Below are 19375 nucleotides of genomic sequence, written 5' to 3' on the forward strand. Positions count from 1 at the left end.
CAAAGCTGGGAGTATAAATATTGGTCCATTTCCCATTTCCACATGCTGTCCACTAGCAATTCTCTACCTGTAATCTTATGCCACATCCTGCATTAAACGTAAGCCATACTTATTTCAAAAAATTGCTTTGCAGGAGTAATGGCCAGAGATAATAAACCTGTCTGGAAATCCCAGCAGTGACCTCACTAGTCACCTCACTAGTTTTACTATCTAGCCATGGGGCTCCCTGCTTTCCTATGTTCTCCCTCAGGTCTCATTCTAACAACTGATTTCTCCTGCTGCAGTACGGGCTTTTTTCACCTAGTGCTGCAGACATTAAACCATTGTTTTAATGTAGTACCACTACTCATTTTGACAAATACCTTTCTCCTGTCCAGACTAACATATATGTGATCAAGAGGGCAAAAAACAAAATGATGCAACTCATTTCTTGCTGTAAAGAAACATCATCTTTTTACACTCGCTCTGTTAATAGTAGTTTTGTCTTTCCTCACTCATATCCTCATTGATAAATAAACTTACCTCCTGGTAATCACAGCCTTTCAAGCTGGGCAGCATTTGTAAAATAATGGAAACATCCTGTCACATGTGGCATATTTCAAAGTTCAGCTGGGAAAGTGGCATCTTCTTTCTGCTGTATCAAGTCTACACTTACTTGGAGGAAGAGCTGAAAAAACATCCTTGGTGAATCTATAAGATTGCAGTTTCAGCTCTTGACAGTTAAGAGCCCTTGCTTCAACTGAAGTTGCTCAACTTCAAATTCTTCATCTTAGCACTGGCTTCATACATTGGCAGAGATGTCTATAGGAAGTTAAGTAAGTCATACAGTTTCCATTTACAGTGCCGAGGTTAAAACTGAATACATTGTCTAAACCTCTCAGAGCACAAGGGTAAGATTTCTTGGAGTAAGCCAACTGTTGAAACACCACGGTCTCTACTAATTGTGCATGAACTAATACTAATTTTGTCAAAGAGCTTTTGGTCTCAAGCAAAAAACGTTTTACAGTGCTGATGTTTAATCTGTACAGGAAAAAAAAGCTGCTTTTTCATACTTGAGAGGTATTAATAATGCAGTAAAAACTGAGCAAGAAATACATAAAAGCATGAGTGCAATCACCACGCATTACAGCTAAATTTGTCATCAATTCTCTGCCATCTCTGTAAATGGGCAAAGCACAAAGCTTCTGGAGGTACTTCAAATAGTGGAATTAATAAAATCCGTAAAGTATGTGGACTAGTTGAAAATTCAAATGAGGATAAAACTGATGCAGGGGATGGGAATCAGAAGCCCAGTGTACCACCCAAACTGTCTAGAGAGCCCAAAGCTGCTCTAAGCGAGAGCTTTAAGCACCCAGAAACCTCGTCTAGACTGTGTGTAGCAGTGAGGGCTTCACCCTATTTGAACTCTTTAATGAAACATGGTGATGCTGTTGCTTCAAATTGTGAAGTTATTAGTGCTGCTTCATTAACTGAACGGAAAGCCAAGCCCTAGTTGTGGTGAAGCAGATACACCACACAGACGTTTAAGAACACAAAATACGATTAGAGCTTTGAAGGAGAAGCCAAAACACAGCAATGCTGCAATACACAAAAGTTTATTTTTAAGTTTTTTCTTTTCTGAAAGCAAAATATAATAGAACCTAACATCAATGTATTTTGTACAACAAAACAGTTTTTATATGAGAACAGACAATCCATGAAGAGTTTTTAAGTCTTAGAACTGCTTCCCTTTTTTTATCATGCTTTCTTGTGGTCAACAAAAAGTTGGCACAGAAGATGTCATGGCAGTCAAGTCAGCGGGTGTGCTCCCTCAGATCCTCGTCAGCTGGTGCCACAGACTGGAAGGCAGGATACTTTCTACTTTTTCCATAACAAAATTTAAAGGGGCAAAGAGGGTGCTGAGAAACTGCAAAGAAATCAGATATACATTTGGATCAAAATCCAGGAGACAATACACTTCAAGAGAAAGCTGTCCAACAAGATAAGAAATGCTTGCTGCATTCCTCCATAAAATCCTCCAGCATGACAAAAATCTAACTAATTCAAGCCTTTCTTCCAAATTCTGAGCCTTGCATATACACAGATCTCTGGATTTTGTACTCACGCCTGCAAGAGACCCATTTTTACAAACCTGAATGTAATGAAAACTACACAAAAGCTTTCACATGACTCACGTCCTTGATCCAGGCTCACTCTGAAGCCATTGAAAGCTCAACCCAAAACCTACTAAGTTAAAAGACAGTCTTTTTCATAAGTGCAGTCAGATCATCTCTCAGAGACGATATGTGTCTTCAGACCTAGATTTAAAATGGTTCTGTGCTATCTACAGATCTGCTATATCCACTGAAGCATCACTACCTGGAATTTATCTTAACCTCCTCCTCCCGCTACAGAACAGAATCTGTCACTCTGAAAGAGACTTCAATATATTAATGTTATGATAGACATGTATTACAGAATCAAGTGAATAGCGATCATTTTATCACAGGAAAAATAACACTGCCCTCTAAGTGCCTAAGCGCCTCAGAACTGAGTAATTAAAGCACTCCCAAAACTTTTGGCAATACTTACTAATTGTGCTTTACCTTAACTATATCTTAACAGTCTACGTTACATTCAGCTGTGTTGGAGCCCTATACGTGTATGAGAAAGAGTACAATATTAAGGTACACTATAATTGAGCAGATATTACACAATAATTTCAAATATGCAAAGTCAGCTACCTTGAGATCGTGAACACTCTGCTTCTATAATATCTGCTTCACTATAATTGAGCAGATATTACACAATAATTTCAAATATGCAAAGTCAGCTACCTTGAGATCGTGAACACTCTGCTTCTAAATGTCTTGGCTGTCACCATTTTGCCAAAAATAAACAATTCCGTTACGGTCCAGCAAAGAGCTACAAGCAGACTTGTGCTCCAGTTACTGCGACGCAGTCAGCACAAAGCATATAAACTCCGTTTAGCACACGGATGTGTATATTAAGTCTGCTTAGTATGCCAGTATTAAGCAAATCTGGTGATGTTCTGTTTGGTTGTAATTTGACCCAAAGAACACTTTTTCATAACAGAAGAGAGCATCATGCATAATATATAAACACATGTACATTTCTTTTCATGCTCTGAATTAATTCCATATACATTTAGGCACTTAAAGGAGGCAAATTTGAGAGTCTGGTCCCCCTGTAGTCACTGAAGAGAACTAAGCACTTCTAGAGAGTAATTCTATCCACCCCAGGACCAGAACTGCCTTTCGAAATTGCCTCTTCCCTCTCTTCCGCTTGCTGTTGAGGCAGCCAGGGATGACTGGGTTTTGTCTTTATGACTGAAGCGAGGAGAACTGTGGCACCGTGGGTCCTGGCCTGCCCCACCACACCGCTGAACTGCTACTGCAGATCCTCATAGAGATTTGGCCTGTGACAATTTGTTTCTCCTAAGCAAAGCCCAGGCAGGGCTTGGGGTAGGGAATGTTCCCAGCAGCCAGGGAGGACAGGGCCCTCCTGGCTTGGAAAGGAGAAGAGGTTAGTGGCACAGATACAAGTCCTGATATATCACTTGCCTTCGGCACCACTGAACAAGCCATGTTTCATTACCTCACATAGATACGCTAGTTGCTAACTTAGTCTCCTACCTAATGTATCTGAAGTTAGGTAAGAAAAATCTGGTTTTAAAAATTGTTACATGTCTGTGTGCTGCTGAAATATAGTTATATACTGCAAAAGTATTTAAAGTGGAAGGTGAGATGACTCTTATGTATGTGATTTTACTGCTATATAGTCTGTGTTGCATGAATTGTGGCTTTCACCAATATCCTCAAGTTGTTCACCGTCCAATAGCCAGAGAGTATGAACATTTCAAGGTATGCAAACAGCTTCACTGTTTACCAAAATGGGCTCTGTACTCAGTTTAATTATAAAAATTTATGGTGCTTATGTATTTTAAAGGCATTAGTAAGCATCAGAATTCTTATTTTCCTTCTTGGACATGCTTGCGTACAATGCAGATGCTGCATCATGGAAAACTTGTACATAATCAGAAAATCAGGTAACACCATTATGGGAAATCAGATTTTGTCATAAGCACAAGTCAAAGAAAAAGCTTTTTTTTCTTCTAATCAAACCTGAATGGGGTGTTTCAGATGCAGCACTGAAGATCAAGCTGTATTACATGAACCACAGTTGAATGAATGTAGCTGTGACTTAGCTAATCTTCACTGTTAATACTTCAAATGGCTTGCCCAAGTCGAAGCATTCTCTCTGATTAAACTGTGAATTGTTTGGATAAATACTTCCCTTTAATTTTGCCAAATGCAAAGGGTTCACTAGAGGACATTTTGTGCTCTTTAATAGCACTTGACCTGTGGGGCTAGTTTGCACCTGAAGCATCACATATACTTGGATAAAACCCAGCTTTTGCAGTGCAAATTACATGCTTGTTAAATCAACGAAACAAGAATATTTTGCCTGACAGCATGTTTTATTGCAATTCATAGGATTTTTTTTTGCTAGTTGATTGTATCCTGTAACAAACTTAGCAAATATTTGTAGCTAAAAATGCATCAAGCTTCTCTCCAGCTGGAAAATTGGTTGGAGCTCCACTGAAGTCCCAGGAGAATCTGCACTGACAGCAAGTGGTTCAGGATGTCACCTTCTGTACAAGCCTACCTGCGTGACATCTGTCCTGGGGCTATCCACAGCATCTCAGGCACAGAGCCCAAGCAGCCAGGGCTGAACAGAGCTATCTGAAACCCTAATAACAACAAGGGCTCAGTTCCTCTTCCCAAAGTCACGAGGAACCCAATTTCTGTCCCCAAACGCTGTGGGACACAGAAGGCCCCTCTCAGCTGACTGCCTCCCAGCACGTTTAGTGGAAGACCTGGTACTAGCTGTGAAGCTGTGGAAACAGGGCACAGCATGTGGCCCTTGGAAAGCTCTTGGTGCTCACATTCTCAAACATCACTGGCAGTGTACTGCACTTGCTCAACACGCACTAGCACTCAGGAAGGCTTAATCTGCATGGTTTGTCTTTTTTAAGCTTTTTGCTGTTCCCTTTGACAGTGACAGTTTTTTTACATAGAACAAAAGAAACAGCACCAGCAGTAGAGAAGAAAAGAAGGTGGCAGAGCAGCTGATGGGAGAGCTGCAAAAAGTCTGCTATTATTTTGTATTTTAAAAGAAAGCTATCAGCTTGGCTACTTCAAAGTTGGAAGAAAGTGGATTTCTGGGAGCATCTTCTGAATAATGCTGTTTGATTAAAACAGATACTGAAAACGTATCTTGTTAAACTCTTCCACTGCATTGGCTGGTGCATGCCTGAAGGAATTGACTGTTTATTGCTCAGTCCCTGTGATCTGATCCATACGTTGTCTACCTCAGGCTCTGCAGACGTCCAAGCAGACGAAAGATCTCCCTGTGGAAACCTGCTTGATGAACGTCTGAACATCTCATCTATCATATAGAAAATATTGAAAAAGACCCTGTCAGTGATCTCAGGCATAGAAAGGTATCAAATCAATCAGAGAAAAATCTGAAAATATGTCTTAAGTTTAATCATTTTAATAATTTTTGGTGCAATTTAACCAGGAACTACACCTTCAGACACATACGACTGTTGACTTGATGAATTAAATACTGACTCCTTTGTTAACATCTCTCATGTTTGTTCAAGATATATTCTTACCACTACCACGTTATGAAAGCACCTGCATTTTTAAATAAATTGTTGCCATTTACAGGATACTGTTATAGTTCTGCATGACAAAACACAATAAATTGTAACATATTTACACTGTGCCAGTAATTTTATCTAAACCACTGCAATTCTGCTTGTGTTCATACCTTGAAGTGACCTCCAAAAGCCTTTTGTTAGAAAGCCTAGCAAAAACTGTAAGTGCAAGCTAGGAACATGCTTTCCCCTAACCAAGTGAAAATGCTAAGGTCTGCTGTCTTTTGAAGTTACTTATACTCGGTCTGACAAATCAATCAAATAGAAGAAATTCCTATTTCTTTGTGGGAAAAGTCAACCTTACCTCCAGGTACACTGTTACATAATTGGCTGGATGCAGTTGGGAATATTTGCACTTTCTGCTGAACTGGCAGCAGCATTCAGAATAAGTTCTGGCTCTGAAAGAACGCTGGTCTGATGAGGTTTGGCAAATTCCAGTAAATCTATGCTGAACCTCTCAGAAAAGTAAAGTAGCTTTAAAACACCTTTGATCTCAGCAGCCAGTGGCGTAACACACGGCCCTGGGGGACTGTCACAGTGGCACAACCTGCCTTTGGCAACCTCACATACGGAGGGGGGTCCTCAGCATTCAAGGGCTTTTTCTGCCTTGAGAAGTCTTTTGCTGGAAGGATTCAGCATGTCTGTGGTCCTAGGCCACCCATCTAGGCGAAGCACGAGTCTTGCCAGCATGGGCTCACCTTGTACTGCAATTCCATAAACAGCGTGTAATGGGAGACCTGCAAGAACCACAGACTTCGACAGCTGACATTTGTTAATCCCTCCTTTGGGAGACCTTGTGAGCAGATCTGCTGCCAGTTTTCTCTGATGCTGCTAGTTCACTGCCTGTAGAAGGAGCTCTAAGAACAAAACCTCATCGTGCCAGCTTCCAATATATTCTTTGTTCTGGAGCAAGACAGACAGGCACAAGGACAGGACTGAGGATCATTAATTGTGCCAACACCAGGATACTGCAGGTTGCACTAGAAGAGCTCCAAAACAAGGGTCATACCCTTCAGATTTAAGGAAAAAAGCAAACAGAAACCCCTCTACAAATAATTTTAAGAACATATCCCTTGTGTAATACACTTACTGTCCACCAAATGCCTATACATATAGGCTTTAGAAAAAAGAGACTAGTAACATTTCAGATAAGTTTTAACACTTCTCTATGACAGAATTGGTATCTTTTGCTACAGCTGATCTTATTTTCTGTCTTCTAGAGCTGATGAAACAAAATTATTGACACAAGAACTGTTGCTGTATCAGACTTCTAACTCTGACCAGGCTGGGTGGTAGAAGACTTGGTTTACTTCAAAGGGAGTCCTTCAGCAAATGTAAAAGGAGTTTGAGAAAGTACTTACGTTATGAATTTTGCCAAAGCCTTTCAGCCTTGCCTCTTCCACCCTCCCTCCCCTCCCCCCCCCCCCCCAATGAAAAGTATCAGACATTGAAATTAAAGCTAGAAGGCTTTCTTGGAAACACAAGACCTGTCTCAGATACAAACATATTTCAGAGAAAATATTACTACAGCGGATATTCAGCATTTCTTGGATAAGGAGACCGTTTTTTGATCACTCTGGGACTTTTCTAGGATGTGAATTTTTCATGTCCTAGAACACCGGACTTGTGATGTTCTTGGTTTTGCAAAGAAAAAAGCAGATTTTAACACAACTGATGGCCCTTCCCCCTCCATCCTCCACCATTTATTAATCCTCATTGGATTAGAAAAGCAGAATTAACAGAGACTTCCCTAGATGCAGTTAATAAACATTATGAGGGAAATATTGAGACTGTATCTTTCACAGCAATTTGGGGAATGAATACAGCGATTTGCCTTCATTAGCAGTGCACTCTGATTCTGCTCATACCAACAGTTTCTATTGCACTGGAAAGCGTGGCATAGTTATTACAGCTCTACACGGAACAGAGAGGTTCTGCAAACCATTATTAGCTTATTTCGTTAGATTACCTAAGAAAAAAAAATATTCCTTGCCCCCCACCGTATCTTTCTTGGCAAAACCATGACAGATCTAGCCCAACAAAAGAGCCATATAAACCAGAGAAGAAAGATAGTACTGTTCTACTGTTTAGCTCCCTTAAGGGTTCTTCAATGTCCCGCTGCTCAGAGCTAGGTCTCTTGACGTTTTTACCTGTATTTCTGAATATGCAAAAGTTTAATACTGAGCAATATTTAGCTCAGTTCTGCTATATTTGTGTCTTTATTTACCAGAAAAGAGCAACAGAGAATACTCACAGCTTTTGCAAAGACCCCCATAAGCTCTGGGAACTGATGTGTCAGGAGGGCTAGCATGGCTGTGAAAGAACATAATCCAGCAGTGAAGAGGATGAAGAAAGGAAGTTCTTTCTTGGGGTAAACTGAAACTTCATGAAATGCTGTGGAACAAAGAGGGAGAAGGGAGTGCATTGTAAGTAAAAACAAAACAAAAAAAACCCCAACATTCTTATGCGTCTGAAAATGTTTTTGAAGAAAGAAACATACAGAAGATCTGAATCACCTAAGGCTAGCATTATTGTTGTGGCAGTTACCCCTCTGCTAGGTTATTCTGATGCAAACATCACACTTCTGTCTTCCTCTGATCCACCCTCCATGCTATTTTTGCTTTCCTTGTGTCAGCAATAGCTATAATTCAGCTGTGCAACAACTAACTCCAGAAAACTAACCTGCAAATAAAATGCTCAGTTTTTACACAGGTTAGTGACGAGCTACATGGCTGCATGTTTGCTAATGCTGACATACAGAGACAGCAGAAACATGCAGCTAGGAGCAGCAGTGAGACCAGCCTTTCAGTAGAAGCATGGCTGTAGATTGGTTTAAGCAGGATGTACAACTAAACTGTTTGTAACAGTAAATTCTGGGAGTAAATTCTGCAGAACTGAGAAAACTTATCCGAAAAGCATGACACACAAATATGTGCTTTAGATTCCAGAATTTCACAATTCCCTGTATATTTATAGCAATGTAACAACTTTTTAATAATTAAAGTTTTAAAACCTGAAATTGAAATTAATAAAGAATTTTTAAAGTGTTTGTTAGGATAAAGCAAAAGGGGTACAGAAAGATCCTTCACTCTGGTACTTTGGAGAAAGCAGCACCGAGAAGGCTAAAAGGGTCAAAAGAGGATGATGAGGATTTCACTGGGAGAAAATATCCTTTACACTTTCACGGTGACTCAGATTGAAGGTGAAAATTTGTCTGGGTTGGTAAAAGTTCTGGGCAACTCTTATCCGTTTCATTCATTCAGTCCATAATTCAAAGCTACAGTCAAGATAAATGCAGACTTCGAAACATTTTTTCCAATTCAGGACCAGTCTCAAGGTTAAATTCAAGCTTCCCATATACTCAAATCCTGTGGCAACCTATATACACAAAACACCATTCTGCCATTTTGTCTGCTTTCTCTGCTTCAGTGAACAGGTCTCATCTGATCACATCCACAGATAACATAAGCATAGGGTGATCCAGCAGGCCACCTGGCAGGACAATATTCATGACTGCATTCATCCTGAGCAGAGTGGTTTCCAATATAAACAGCAAGAATTTATACGGGTTTAAATCAAAATATTAAGAACAAAAAATAATTTTGGTTCTGCAAACTCATTCAGTTTAAAGAACGTTAAAAAGAAAAACACAGATAATTTGCAACTTCTGTTTGATTTAAATTTAGAGCTTGGAAAATTCTAGATTATGGGTTTAACTCTAAGATTTCTGGCATGCAGTTGGTTGCACTTGCTCAAACCTATTGTTCTGATTTATTATCTAGTCATAGGAAAAGTTATATGATTGATATTTTTAATTAGGGTAGCCTACAAGACCTCAGTGTTCTGACATCATTCCAGCTTACTCTCCTTTAGAACATATGCTATTAAAGGGTGTGGACAGGTATGCAAAACCCTTCATGCGACCTGTGTCTGGCACAGTATGTTAAACCCTTCCCTTCTCAAACCCAAGAGATTTTGCAGTGAAAGGCATTTCCCATAACAACCACGACTATCTACATATGCTGTTAAAGGGTCCCTTGCTTCTAACATTTGACGAGAACAATTAGTTTTGCATCTAGAAAGGAGAGCACTGAACTATTCTGCATGACTTTGTCATGCCTAAATCTCCCGACACTCCACCCTCCCCAGCTCTTTATCCCTCTGAGTAAAGCAGGCAGAGCACTCTAAGAGGTGTTGTTATAATTAGGGCGATTATAATGGGGTGGGGAGATACTGTCAGTTGCCAAGGATTTCTGTATAATATCAGGGAGAATGTACTGTGAAAGAGCCTCGGAATGAGTGGATTTTTGCTGTATTATTCTCACCTAACGTTTACCCACATAGGCTTTTTAAAAGTGGCAACACATTTGTTAGTTCAGCCTCACAAAGTTATGAATAAAAGACTATGAGGACTGCAAATACCAGCAAACCCAGCATTCACAGCAGAAACAGGCCGAGTTTTACTTTTTCTGGATTCCAGATAAAGATTTCTCTTGATTGTGATTTCAGAATGGAGTGAGTGAGAGGGGAACCCCTTTCATCAATCTGCGTTTGTCTTCTCTAACCTGACCCTACAAGCCCCTCCACATGTGTGTGCACTTCACACGTGCTCACACTAAGTCCCACTCACTTCAGTGAGAAACGATGTGGGAACAAAGTTTAAGTGTTTGCAAGACCAGCTGCTTGGGCTCTTCCTCTGCATTCTTGTACTCTGCTGCATGCACTGCAGGTAGTCTCATTAGCTTAGACTAGCTAGACCTCCTGAGGGCTGGATCCTTCTCTATATCTGTATCTTGTGGAACGCTGGGAACACTGTTGACACTTTGCTAATGCGTACTACAAACATGTATGATAAATGACTGAGGTAATTTCACATCAATCTCTTCATAATAGCATACACATCATTATATGAAGAAAAGCCTCCCTTGCTGCTTAGGTTTGCTTTTCAGAAAATGTCAGAATAACTTGGCACAACAGCTGTGTTAATGATCCAGCGGTCTCATGCAGGTTTGATCTTGCCTTGGAATTTAAGTAGCTAGTTTGTCTATGTAAGGCTGACAAGGCCGGGCAACTGTACTTTTGGTTTGATGGGATGTTATCCTAGATAAAGGATCAAACATATTTTCCACTGTCTTGGCAGGAGAGAAGCAGCAAAATCTAACAGATTTATATCCCCGCAGTAATCTCTCTCCCTATCCTCGCACTGCTGACAGCAATAAAGATAGCTAATCGTTATGAACTATGGTTAGAACTGCCTTTTAAACAATCAAGTGAGCTCCAGAGACTCACTGTCAAGTGATTATTCTAATCCACTGTACCCAATTTAACAGGCATCAACGGAGATCAGCATTGCAAGCCTAAGATAAACAATTCTTTTATGTCAACAATAAGAAAGAGGAGAAAAGAACGTACATGGCAGTAGCTCTCTATCTGCAGTTTCTGTACAAATAGGGTAAGGGTAGAAAAGATGTCCTTTTTCCAGTGGATAAGGGATCATTCTGAAAGCTTAAAAGAAAAACAACACAGTGCACAAATTACTGTGAGAGTGGCAGTTACTGGACATACTTAACTGTATTTACAGTTTTGAAAAACAAATACAGGCAAAGCACTAATATCAGCATATTTAGTTGCAAACAGTTAGGGTATAAAATACTTAATTAAATGCCAAAATTTAAATGTACACTTAGCTTTTAACCTAGCAAGTACTTATATTTACTTTTATTCCTGGGAGGAGGTTCACGAGTGTCAAGTGAGACCACTTTACATGCACATACACATAAATGTTTCTGTGGTCAGAGCTCAGGGTACTTACGTTCCATAGTCAAGTTTACACATTTTGGCTTAGACTTTTAGACTTCAGAATTTTTAATTTTCAGGGGGAAAAAAAGCTGTATCTGATATAACAGGTGTAGCCTACAAAAATGGCCAGCCCAGCTTGTGAATTTGGGCCAATACTTGCAATCTCTGCATAATGGAAATTTTACATGGAAAAAAGTACTAAGCCTCAGTGAATTACCCATCACACTCCAGCAAACCAGGTAACACTGTGTGAGTCAGCACAGAGAACCAGTTTTCCAACAGTCATGTTTTCATTTTATATTTGGCAATGAAAGATTAATAATGAATTATTAAAACCAGGTTCCTGTAATGCATTCTTTGAAAATGTAGCAGATCAAGTCAGGTTTGTGATATAAATCTTCAGGTCATGGATTAAACAATACTTAATCTTATGCATTTTTTCAAATATATGTAATATTTAAATTGAAAATAGTAACAGAGAGGGAGGGAAATGGATTACTAAATCTGGACTCTGATGATGTCAGAGGCCATCTGAGTTATGCTCGTGTGGTTTATGGAAACATCAGAATACTTGACTGAATTATAGCTTTGCAATCAATGCATCCTTTTCCATTATCCTATATATTATTCTCACTGTTAAAATGTCATCAACATGTTATTCTCACTATTTCTATGAACATCAGTCACTGAAGCAATATTTTCCTTAACAGATGTCCTAGAAGCACTGTATTTCAAATATTAGGTACAGATCACCCCCACATGACAATACTTTATCATCTCTTGCTCACAAGGCAATTGAGGAATTGTTTTAAAATACACAATTCTAACTACTACAATATTCTCAGTTGTATACACTGCATTTGATATAATATCGGCTGTACTTTTATCTTGTACAATTATATGAGTATTTATTTTCAGTTTCTATTTTTAAAGCAATAATAAGGAAGGCAGAAATCCTCAAAGTAGAATGAAAATATGCCAGTGTAACTTCAGCTAACATATGGCATTTATTCTCATATTTGATTATTATTAAAAAATAAAAACATTATGTATTTAATTTGAGTATCTGGAATGCAGCCAATCTACACTACAGATGTATCACTCCAAGGTAAATTGTCTTTTCAAAGTGTATACAAACCACTATGACCTCTGCATAAGGGAAGAACCTGTTTTCTTGCAGTCTTGTTGAGGTAAATGTTATCAGTTTTTCTCATGTAGCAGTAATTTCTTAAATTGAGATAGAAACAAAAAATACTCTATGTCTCAGATCTTCAGAAATGAAAGACTGATGGTTCTAAGTGCTCATGTGAGGTAAAACTGCCAACACTAGTTTCCCATAACGATTTTTATACAAGGAAGTGTAATATATTATTGAAACTATCCAACACTCTCTCCAAAAGAACCTAGAAACATCTTTATGCAACCCAGCCCCCAGGAAACATCCTAGTGTGGGTTTCTTTAATGGCATAACAAGTTCTCCATCAGGAAACAATGAACTGGAACCTAAACCACAATAGCACTATGTATGAGAAATGTATTTTGATGGATAGGTGGTATTTTCTCAAAGTCGTCTTAACATACAATTTTAAACCACGTCTTTCCCTAGACAGCACAACATATCATGCTTTCTATTTGCAAGATGCTTTACAAATACCTGATTAATTATATTCTGCATATGTTTTTACTGGTAGCACTGTCATGAGATTGCATGATGATTTTTCCTGGAAAAAACACACTTCTCTACTAGAAGATGACAGGTCATAGTCGCTTCTCCTGCTCAGTTCCTGGTCTGTAGTCTCTCTCTGAGGCACAGAAGATCAGAGTATACAAGTGGCTTCTCTTCCTTCTTACCTTCTGCTTCAGCATGTTATTTATCAGCAGCCTTACAGACCGAGTGAAATTCAGATTTGAAGTGATCTTCTAGAGTGACCCTAAATCTGTAGATCAGGCACTGCTCACGGAGTCAAAAAAACCAAAATTCTTGTTCTGACACTATGTAGTGAAATTTCAGGGAAGTTGTTTTATCTCCATGAACCTCAATTACATGTTCTCTGATACAGGTATAGCAGTATTTCTGAGGGCTGCCATTAGGTTTAATAAAATGCATATACTTATTAAGAGATTGACAGCCATTACAGTAGGTCAGTACATGGCAGAAAAGCATCTGAGCTTTCAGTCCCACATTTGTTCCCTAAGGAGTAGTCATGTCATTGTCAGTGAGACTATCTGCCAGCCCTCAAGGACCATCAACTTCCTGCAGCTTAATAACGCTACCTGGGCTTTAAAGCTTTTGCAATATTAAACCCCTCTTCTTCATAGCGCCCCCAAAGGCCAAACACAAAGTCAATAATTTAAGCCTTGTATGATCTTCATGTGCAACAAACTGAGTGCTTGTAACAAAAGCGTGTGTGAAGGGATATTCAATGCTCATTATTTCTAAATCACTAATACAAGCTTTTCCTTCACACTTGGCTTAATATTTAAACAGATAGTCAAACCTCTTCTGTCTCACACTGAATCACAGTAGTATAAGTATTCTAAACAAAACAGAAAGGGACAGCTAGGGTGCTGCTTTTACAAAACAAGCTAAAAGTGGTTGAATAGATTGTGCTGAATTTAAACATAATCCTCTTTGACACAAGACCAGATATGGAGATTTACAGCAAAATAATTCATTTAGCAGTGTTATGCGTCATAGAAGAAAGGGCTCTGGTGCATGTATATCAGTTCGTGTTTATGTAGGTACTCCTGTGCCTGACCCTTACAGTATTATCTGATCCTGTTTTACATAAAGCAATTCAGGTAGCAGAGAGGCAGTTCACCATTCAACCTTGTGCTTGTGAAAGGTACCATAACATTTTCATCTTCATGCAAACAACAGCAAACATATGATACAATTTTAGAAATTGAGGCTGTGACAAATAAGCACCTCAGACTCTTTCGGATTTGGTTATGCTTGAAACTACAGACTTTCTGTACAAAAAAGGTACAGGTTTGTTGATCCAGGTTGATCTGGATCAAATCTTAAAGAGGAACGTTTCACATTGTGTCACTCGGACTCTTGAGTTGTACTATGACCAGACGTGTGCTTTGACTGATCGAAACAAGAGACAGCAGGAAATAACCAACATTCCAGTTTGATGATCATCATTATTTTTATAACCTCACTTTTCTCAATTGTTGAATACAATTTGGGAAAAACACTCTAAGCGTTTCAGAGTTCAAAATGCCACAAGGACATTTCTGCATAAATTCTGTTAGAGGCTGCCTTAATTAGGAGCAACCTTATTCTCCTCAGAAGCATACAAGATGTACCCTCAAGTGATTTACTTACTGAAATACAGTACTTAATTCTGCCCAGTTCCTTCCCACAAGGTTAGAATTGAATAGTATACATATGTAGACAGTAATTTCCTACATACAAACTGCTAAAGGGAGACTTGTGGGTATTTCAAGCACACTAACAGTATATTGAATGATAAGTACATAAATACCTGGTAAGAAAACGAGAGCAACTGACCACATACTGTAGACTGCTGGTAAAAACTGGAATTTAGTTAAATTTAATTCCTTTGCCGTGTTTCCACTGACTTTAATTTACAATTGGACAGATACGTTGAGGTAACTTTTCGCAAGTAAAGGACATAACAGCAATATCAGTAGTTTACCACATCCATAAAGAATATTACCCACACTAAGATACGGACTGAAAGTTATGATTACTGGGCTAAATGTTGGTGAAACCATTAAAACCCATGGATGTCTTCATGTGTGAGGAAAAATCAAACAAAATTATTGAGGCTTGGTGCACTGTTCATCTCTCTCTGAAATTGCTGTGCAAAGCAAATTACAGATTTTTCTTTAGAGGCTATGTAACAATAGTCATTTACACCTTCACAAGCTAATAATATACAAACATGAACTAATAAAGTACATATTCAGATGGCTGTGAAGGTGACAAAGAGAGGAATCAGTTAATGTAGGGCATTCTTTACACCTAGAAACAAAGTCATTGCTTCCTCAGGAAGCCTATGTTGCCAGTTAGGCAAATTCAGGCCATTTAACGCAGTGACTCAGATGCTAAGTCAAGCGACTTTCAAAATTAAGGTATTAAATGCATTTTTGTAGGAGTTACTGTGGCGACAAACTTTATCTTTCCTAACAAGCCTAAATGAGAGCAGCAAATGTATGGAGGAAAAAAAAAAGATGGTAGAAAAAAAGGAACATATGAAGAGGGTGAAAGAAAGCAGAAGAAAGCAGAGCCGAAAAAGGGAACTGGATAATGATCAGAGAAAGAAAAATCTGTGTAAGAAGCCTAGAAAGGCTATTTTTTAATTCCCAGGAACCTGAAAAGAACAATTTTAGGGACAAAGTTAGATCAGGTTGCTCAGGGCCGTGTCCAGTTGAGCTCTGAGCACCTCCAGGGATGGAGGTCCCACGAACTCACAGCAACCTGTTCCAGTGCCTCACCACTTTCCCTGTGAAAACTTTTTGGTTTTCTTCTTATGTCTAGAGGGAATTTCTCTTGGGCAACTTGTCTGTTGCCTCTTCTCCTTCCGCTGTGCGCTTCTGAGAAGCGTCTGACTGTCTTCCATATAATCTCTCCATCAGGTGGTTGCAGACAGCAACTGGATCCCCTCTCTCCCTCCCAAAAGTCTTCTCTTCTCCAAGGTTGAACAAAGTCAGCTTCCTCAGCCTCTTCTCACACACCACATATTCCAGTCCCTAAAGCATCCTAGTGGTCATCTACTGGACTCACTCCAGTTTGTGAATAAAAATATCATTTAAAATGTTTTGGTTTATACTACATGCTAATATTTATCTGCTTATTAGGCACTTTTGCAGTTTCCAGTAACACAGCATTCAAATAATGACAAACAAAACTCTGCAACTCTGCCATGAGGAAGGTAAATTATTATCCCCTCATTCATGAGTAAGAAAACAGAGCACAAAGAAGATGGGAAATGTTGTTCAGTGTTACGCTAGAAAACAGAACCCAGGACTACAGAACTTTTTTCCCATTAAATAAACTCTGTATTTTCAGTTTGCATTTCAAATATTTCGGTACTGGTGAGGGTGCAACTGACCTCCAGAATTCCCACTTACTATACTTCACGAAAACCTATTACTTTCTCATGACATTCAATGGAAACATTTTATTAGCTCATTTGTAAGAAAGAGAATTACTTACTGCCTTCCCATGTACAGTGTAAGAGATTCAATGCCCCCTCTACTCTTTTCCAGTGTTGAAGGTGAAAGAAAGCATATGCTATTGCTTCACTGTCCCCTCTCTTCAGAATATGTTCAGGGGGCAGAATTAAGCTTTTCATTTCTAGTAGATACTGCAATAAAAAAGCAGAATATAATTATTTCAGAGGTAATAAAAAACACAAAAAGCTGCCTGCAATTCTGCAATGCACACTGAAAGATCTATTTCCCTACAGTACTCTCATTGGTAAGTGTTTCATCAGACGTGTAACATCACCAACTGCACTTGAAGACAATTACTGAATTATTCCCAAAGACTAAGATATGCTGACAGATGGTTAATGCTGTGCTCTTCAGCTGTACTAGGGAGACCATGGAGAATTTCAAAATGAGATGTCTCTCTTATCAAAGAGAAAGAAAAAAAAAGGTTCAAAGCAGAAAGGAGAATCTAATTACAAGAGCCTTTTAATTAAAAGTGTTTATAATAAAATGAAGAAGACATTAAGCAGTTTGATGCATATAGTGTTTCCGTAAGAAAATATGCACAAGGGTTGCTTTACTTACTAGGTATCTAAGTATGCCAAGGCTGGCAGGCATCAAAATAGCTACCAACAAGTTATATTTTGTAAGCTCTGCTACTTGGTAATGAATGTTATGTGCCCAAGATATTACACCATACAATACCTAATTTTCAGAAAAAAAAAAAGTATCTGATGTTTAAATTAGCTACTCAAAATATATACTGAAAATAGTATGAAAATGAAAATCACCACTGAGTAAACCCACAAGCAGTTCTCCCAGTACCAGTTCCACCATAGCAGAACGCAAGTGAAACACTCTGAGGGTTCATGCTACAGCAGAAGATAGCGATCCTGAACGTCATCCCAGTAAGGGATTTTTCTTCACCTTCCACATCATGAACGTCTAGACTGCTACCAGTTCAGCAGAAGTTAGTTACCTCATCACTGGTGTACTTCATTTCAGTTAGTGGAGGGAAAAAGATATAGACTTCCCTTCCTGGCATGCTTTGCAGGGAAAAGAAGGACAGAAAGAAATCACAGGCTGCTGAATCCATCATGAATTGTTAGTTTTCCTCCACAAAGTATAACATTTCCCAGCTGTACACTGACTTCCCTTCAATAGGATATGGAAAGAGCGCTCTCTTCCAGGATGCCCAAGAGCAAATGTTCTCCCTGCTATGGTACCTAATACAACAGGCAACAGTTAGCAGGTGAGTCAAACAGCTCACTCTCAGACCACAACATAAGGACAACTTTGCTGGCGGTGTTTGGATGAATTAAAAGGGGGTGATTCTGTTGTCAGAAAGGAAGACAGTTACCTATAAGGGAGGGAGATAAGACGGCTGCTTTAGCCACCAGGACAAAAGGATAAGGCCACAGAACTACTTGGATAAGAATCTACAACATTTAGTGACAGGCCAGCTGTTTAGCAGAATTAAAATGGGGTTAAAGATGATAAAAGAACTGCAGGCCTTAGGGAGGATGAGTTCTGTCATTAACAAGGTTAAATAAGACATGAAGGAAAGTTCAGGTCCACCACCAGCAAAAAAACAGTGAGCATGCTACTCATCCACTTTACAAGGTATTCTGTGCCTGCGCACGGTTCTCTGCTTTGGTCTCGAAGAACAAAGACTGCAGAATGTAAGAGCTGACAAGAACTGAGTGCAGGCACGCACTAGAAGGCAACTTCATATCAAAGGTGAAACAGAGGTGTGGGTGATGTTACCCTCTTCGCAGCTCCTGTTAAATGCTGAGTTTTGTGAATGGGAGACTGCAGGGCATGCTTGTACATTGGCTCAATGATGCAGAAGAGAGGAGAAAGCCAAAGTGGGAAAAACTACAAGTTAATAAGGAAGAAGCTGAGTGAAGAAGGGAGAAGAAATAAATGGGACTTCAGAAGCAGCCTTGAAGGAAAAGAGAAGGAAAGGCCAGAGAGCAATGAGAATTAAGCAGGATGGGCATCCTACATGAAGGGCATCCTACAACTTGTCGTCCTTCTGCCTACAGAAGCCTGGAAGGAGCTAGACAAACAGGCAAACAATTTGAAGAAACCAAGTTCAAAGCAGAAAATTAGCAACACTGGGGAACAGATAAGTAATTCAGAGAGGAAAGAGAAATCACACGTGTCTCTCATGTGGGTAACAGTGTTAAAGCAGGGAAAGCTAAATTAGCAGCAGCGGTAGACTGGTGATACTTGGATTTTCTCTAGCAGGTTTTAGAAACATCAGAGAGGGCTGTAGAGCAGATGGATTAATGGAAAGAGCTGCAATTTATTAGGCAGGACAGTCTGAGGGGGAATTAAGAATGGAAGAAAGGATGGAATCAAGAGCTAACAAGATGGAGGGAACTGCCAAGCTTACATAGAAAAAAGGGAATATGCCTGCATGACCTGCAGGTTGCTATTTTATTAGTTTAGAACATTACTCTTATCTCTGTATTTTTTGAAAAAGTGGGTAGGTTCTCAATATTTAAATAATTCAATCAAAGGAGAAAAACAAAAGCCAAAAAACAAATATCTGAAGGGAAAAAACGGGAAGGAATGTCCTATTTGCAGAAGTATTAGGATTAAAATGTGTTATATTGATCTTACGTATTACTTGCTACCTGCTTATGATTAAAA

General features: G+C 39.2%; 1 protein-coding gene across 4 annotated transcripts in view; it reads right to left on the reverse strand.

The window, feature by feature from the left end:
• Positions 1-1579: 1579 nt before the first annotated feature.
• ST7 (suppression of tumorigenicity 7) overlaps positions 1580-19375 on the reverse strand; it is a 162372-nt gene continuing 144576 nt past the window's right edge. For all 4 annotated transcript variants that reach the window (XM_068932637.1, XM_068932631.1, XM_068932650.1 and 1 more), the window contains 4 exons: positions 16719-16869; positions 11141-11233; positions 7983-8122; positions 1580-1906 (listed from right to left, as the gene is read on the reverse strand). In XM_068932637.1, the coding sequence (XP_068788738.1) occupies positions 1811-1906; positions 7983-8122; positions 11141-11233; positions 16719-16869 (480 nt within the window). In that variant the 3' untranslated portion in view covers positions 1580-1810. The remainder of the gene's footprint in view (positions 1907-7982; positions 8123-11140; positions 11234-16718; positions 16870-19375) is intronic.

This window comes from Struthio camelus, chromosome 1, assembly GCF_040807025.1.
Source record: "Struthio camelus isolate bStrCam1 chromosome 1, bStrCam1.hap1, whole genome shotgun sequence".
NCBI lineage: Eukaryota > Metazoa > Chordata > Aves > Struthioniformes > Struthionidae > Struthio > Struthio camelus.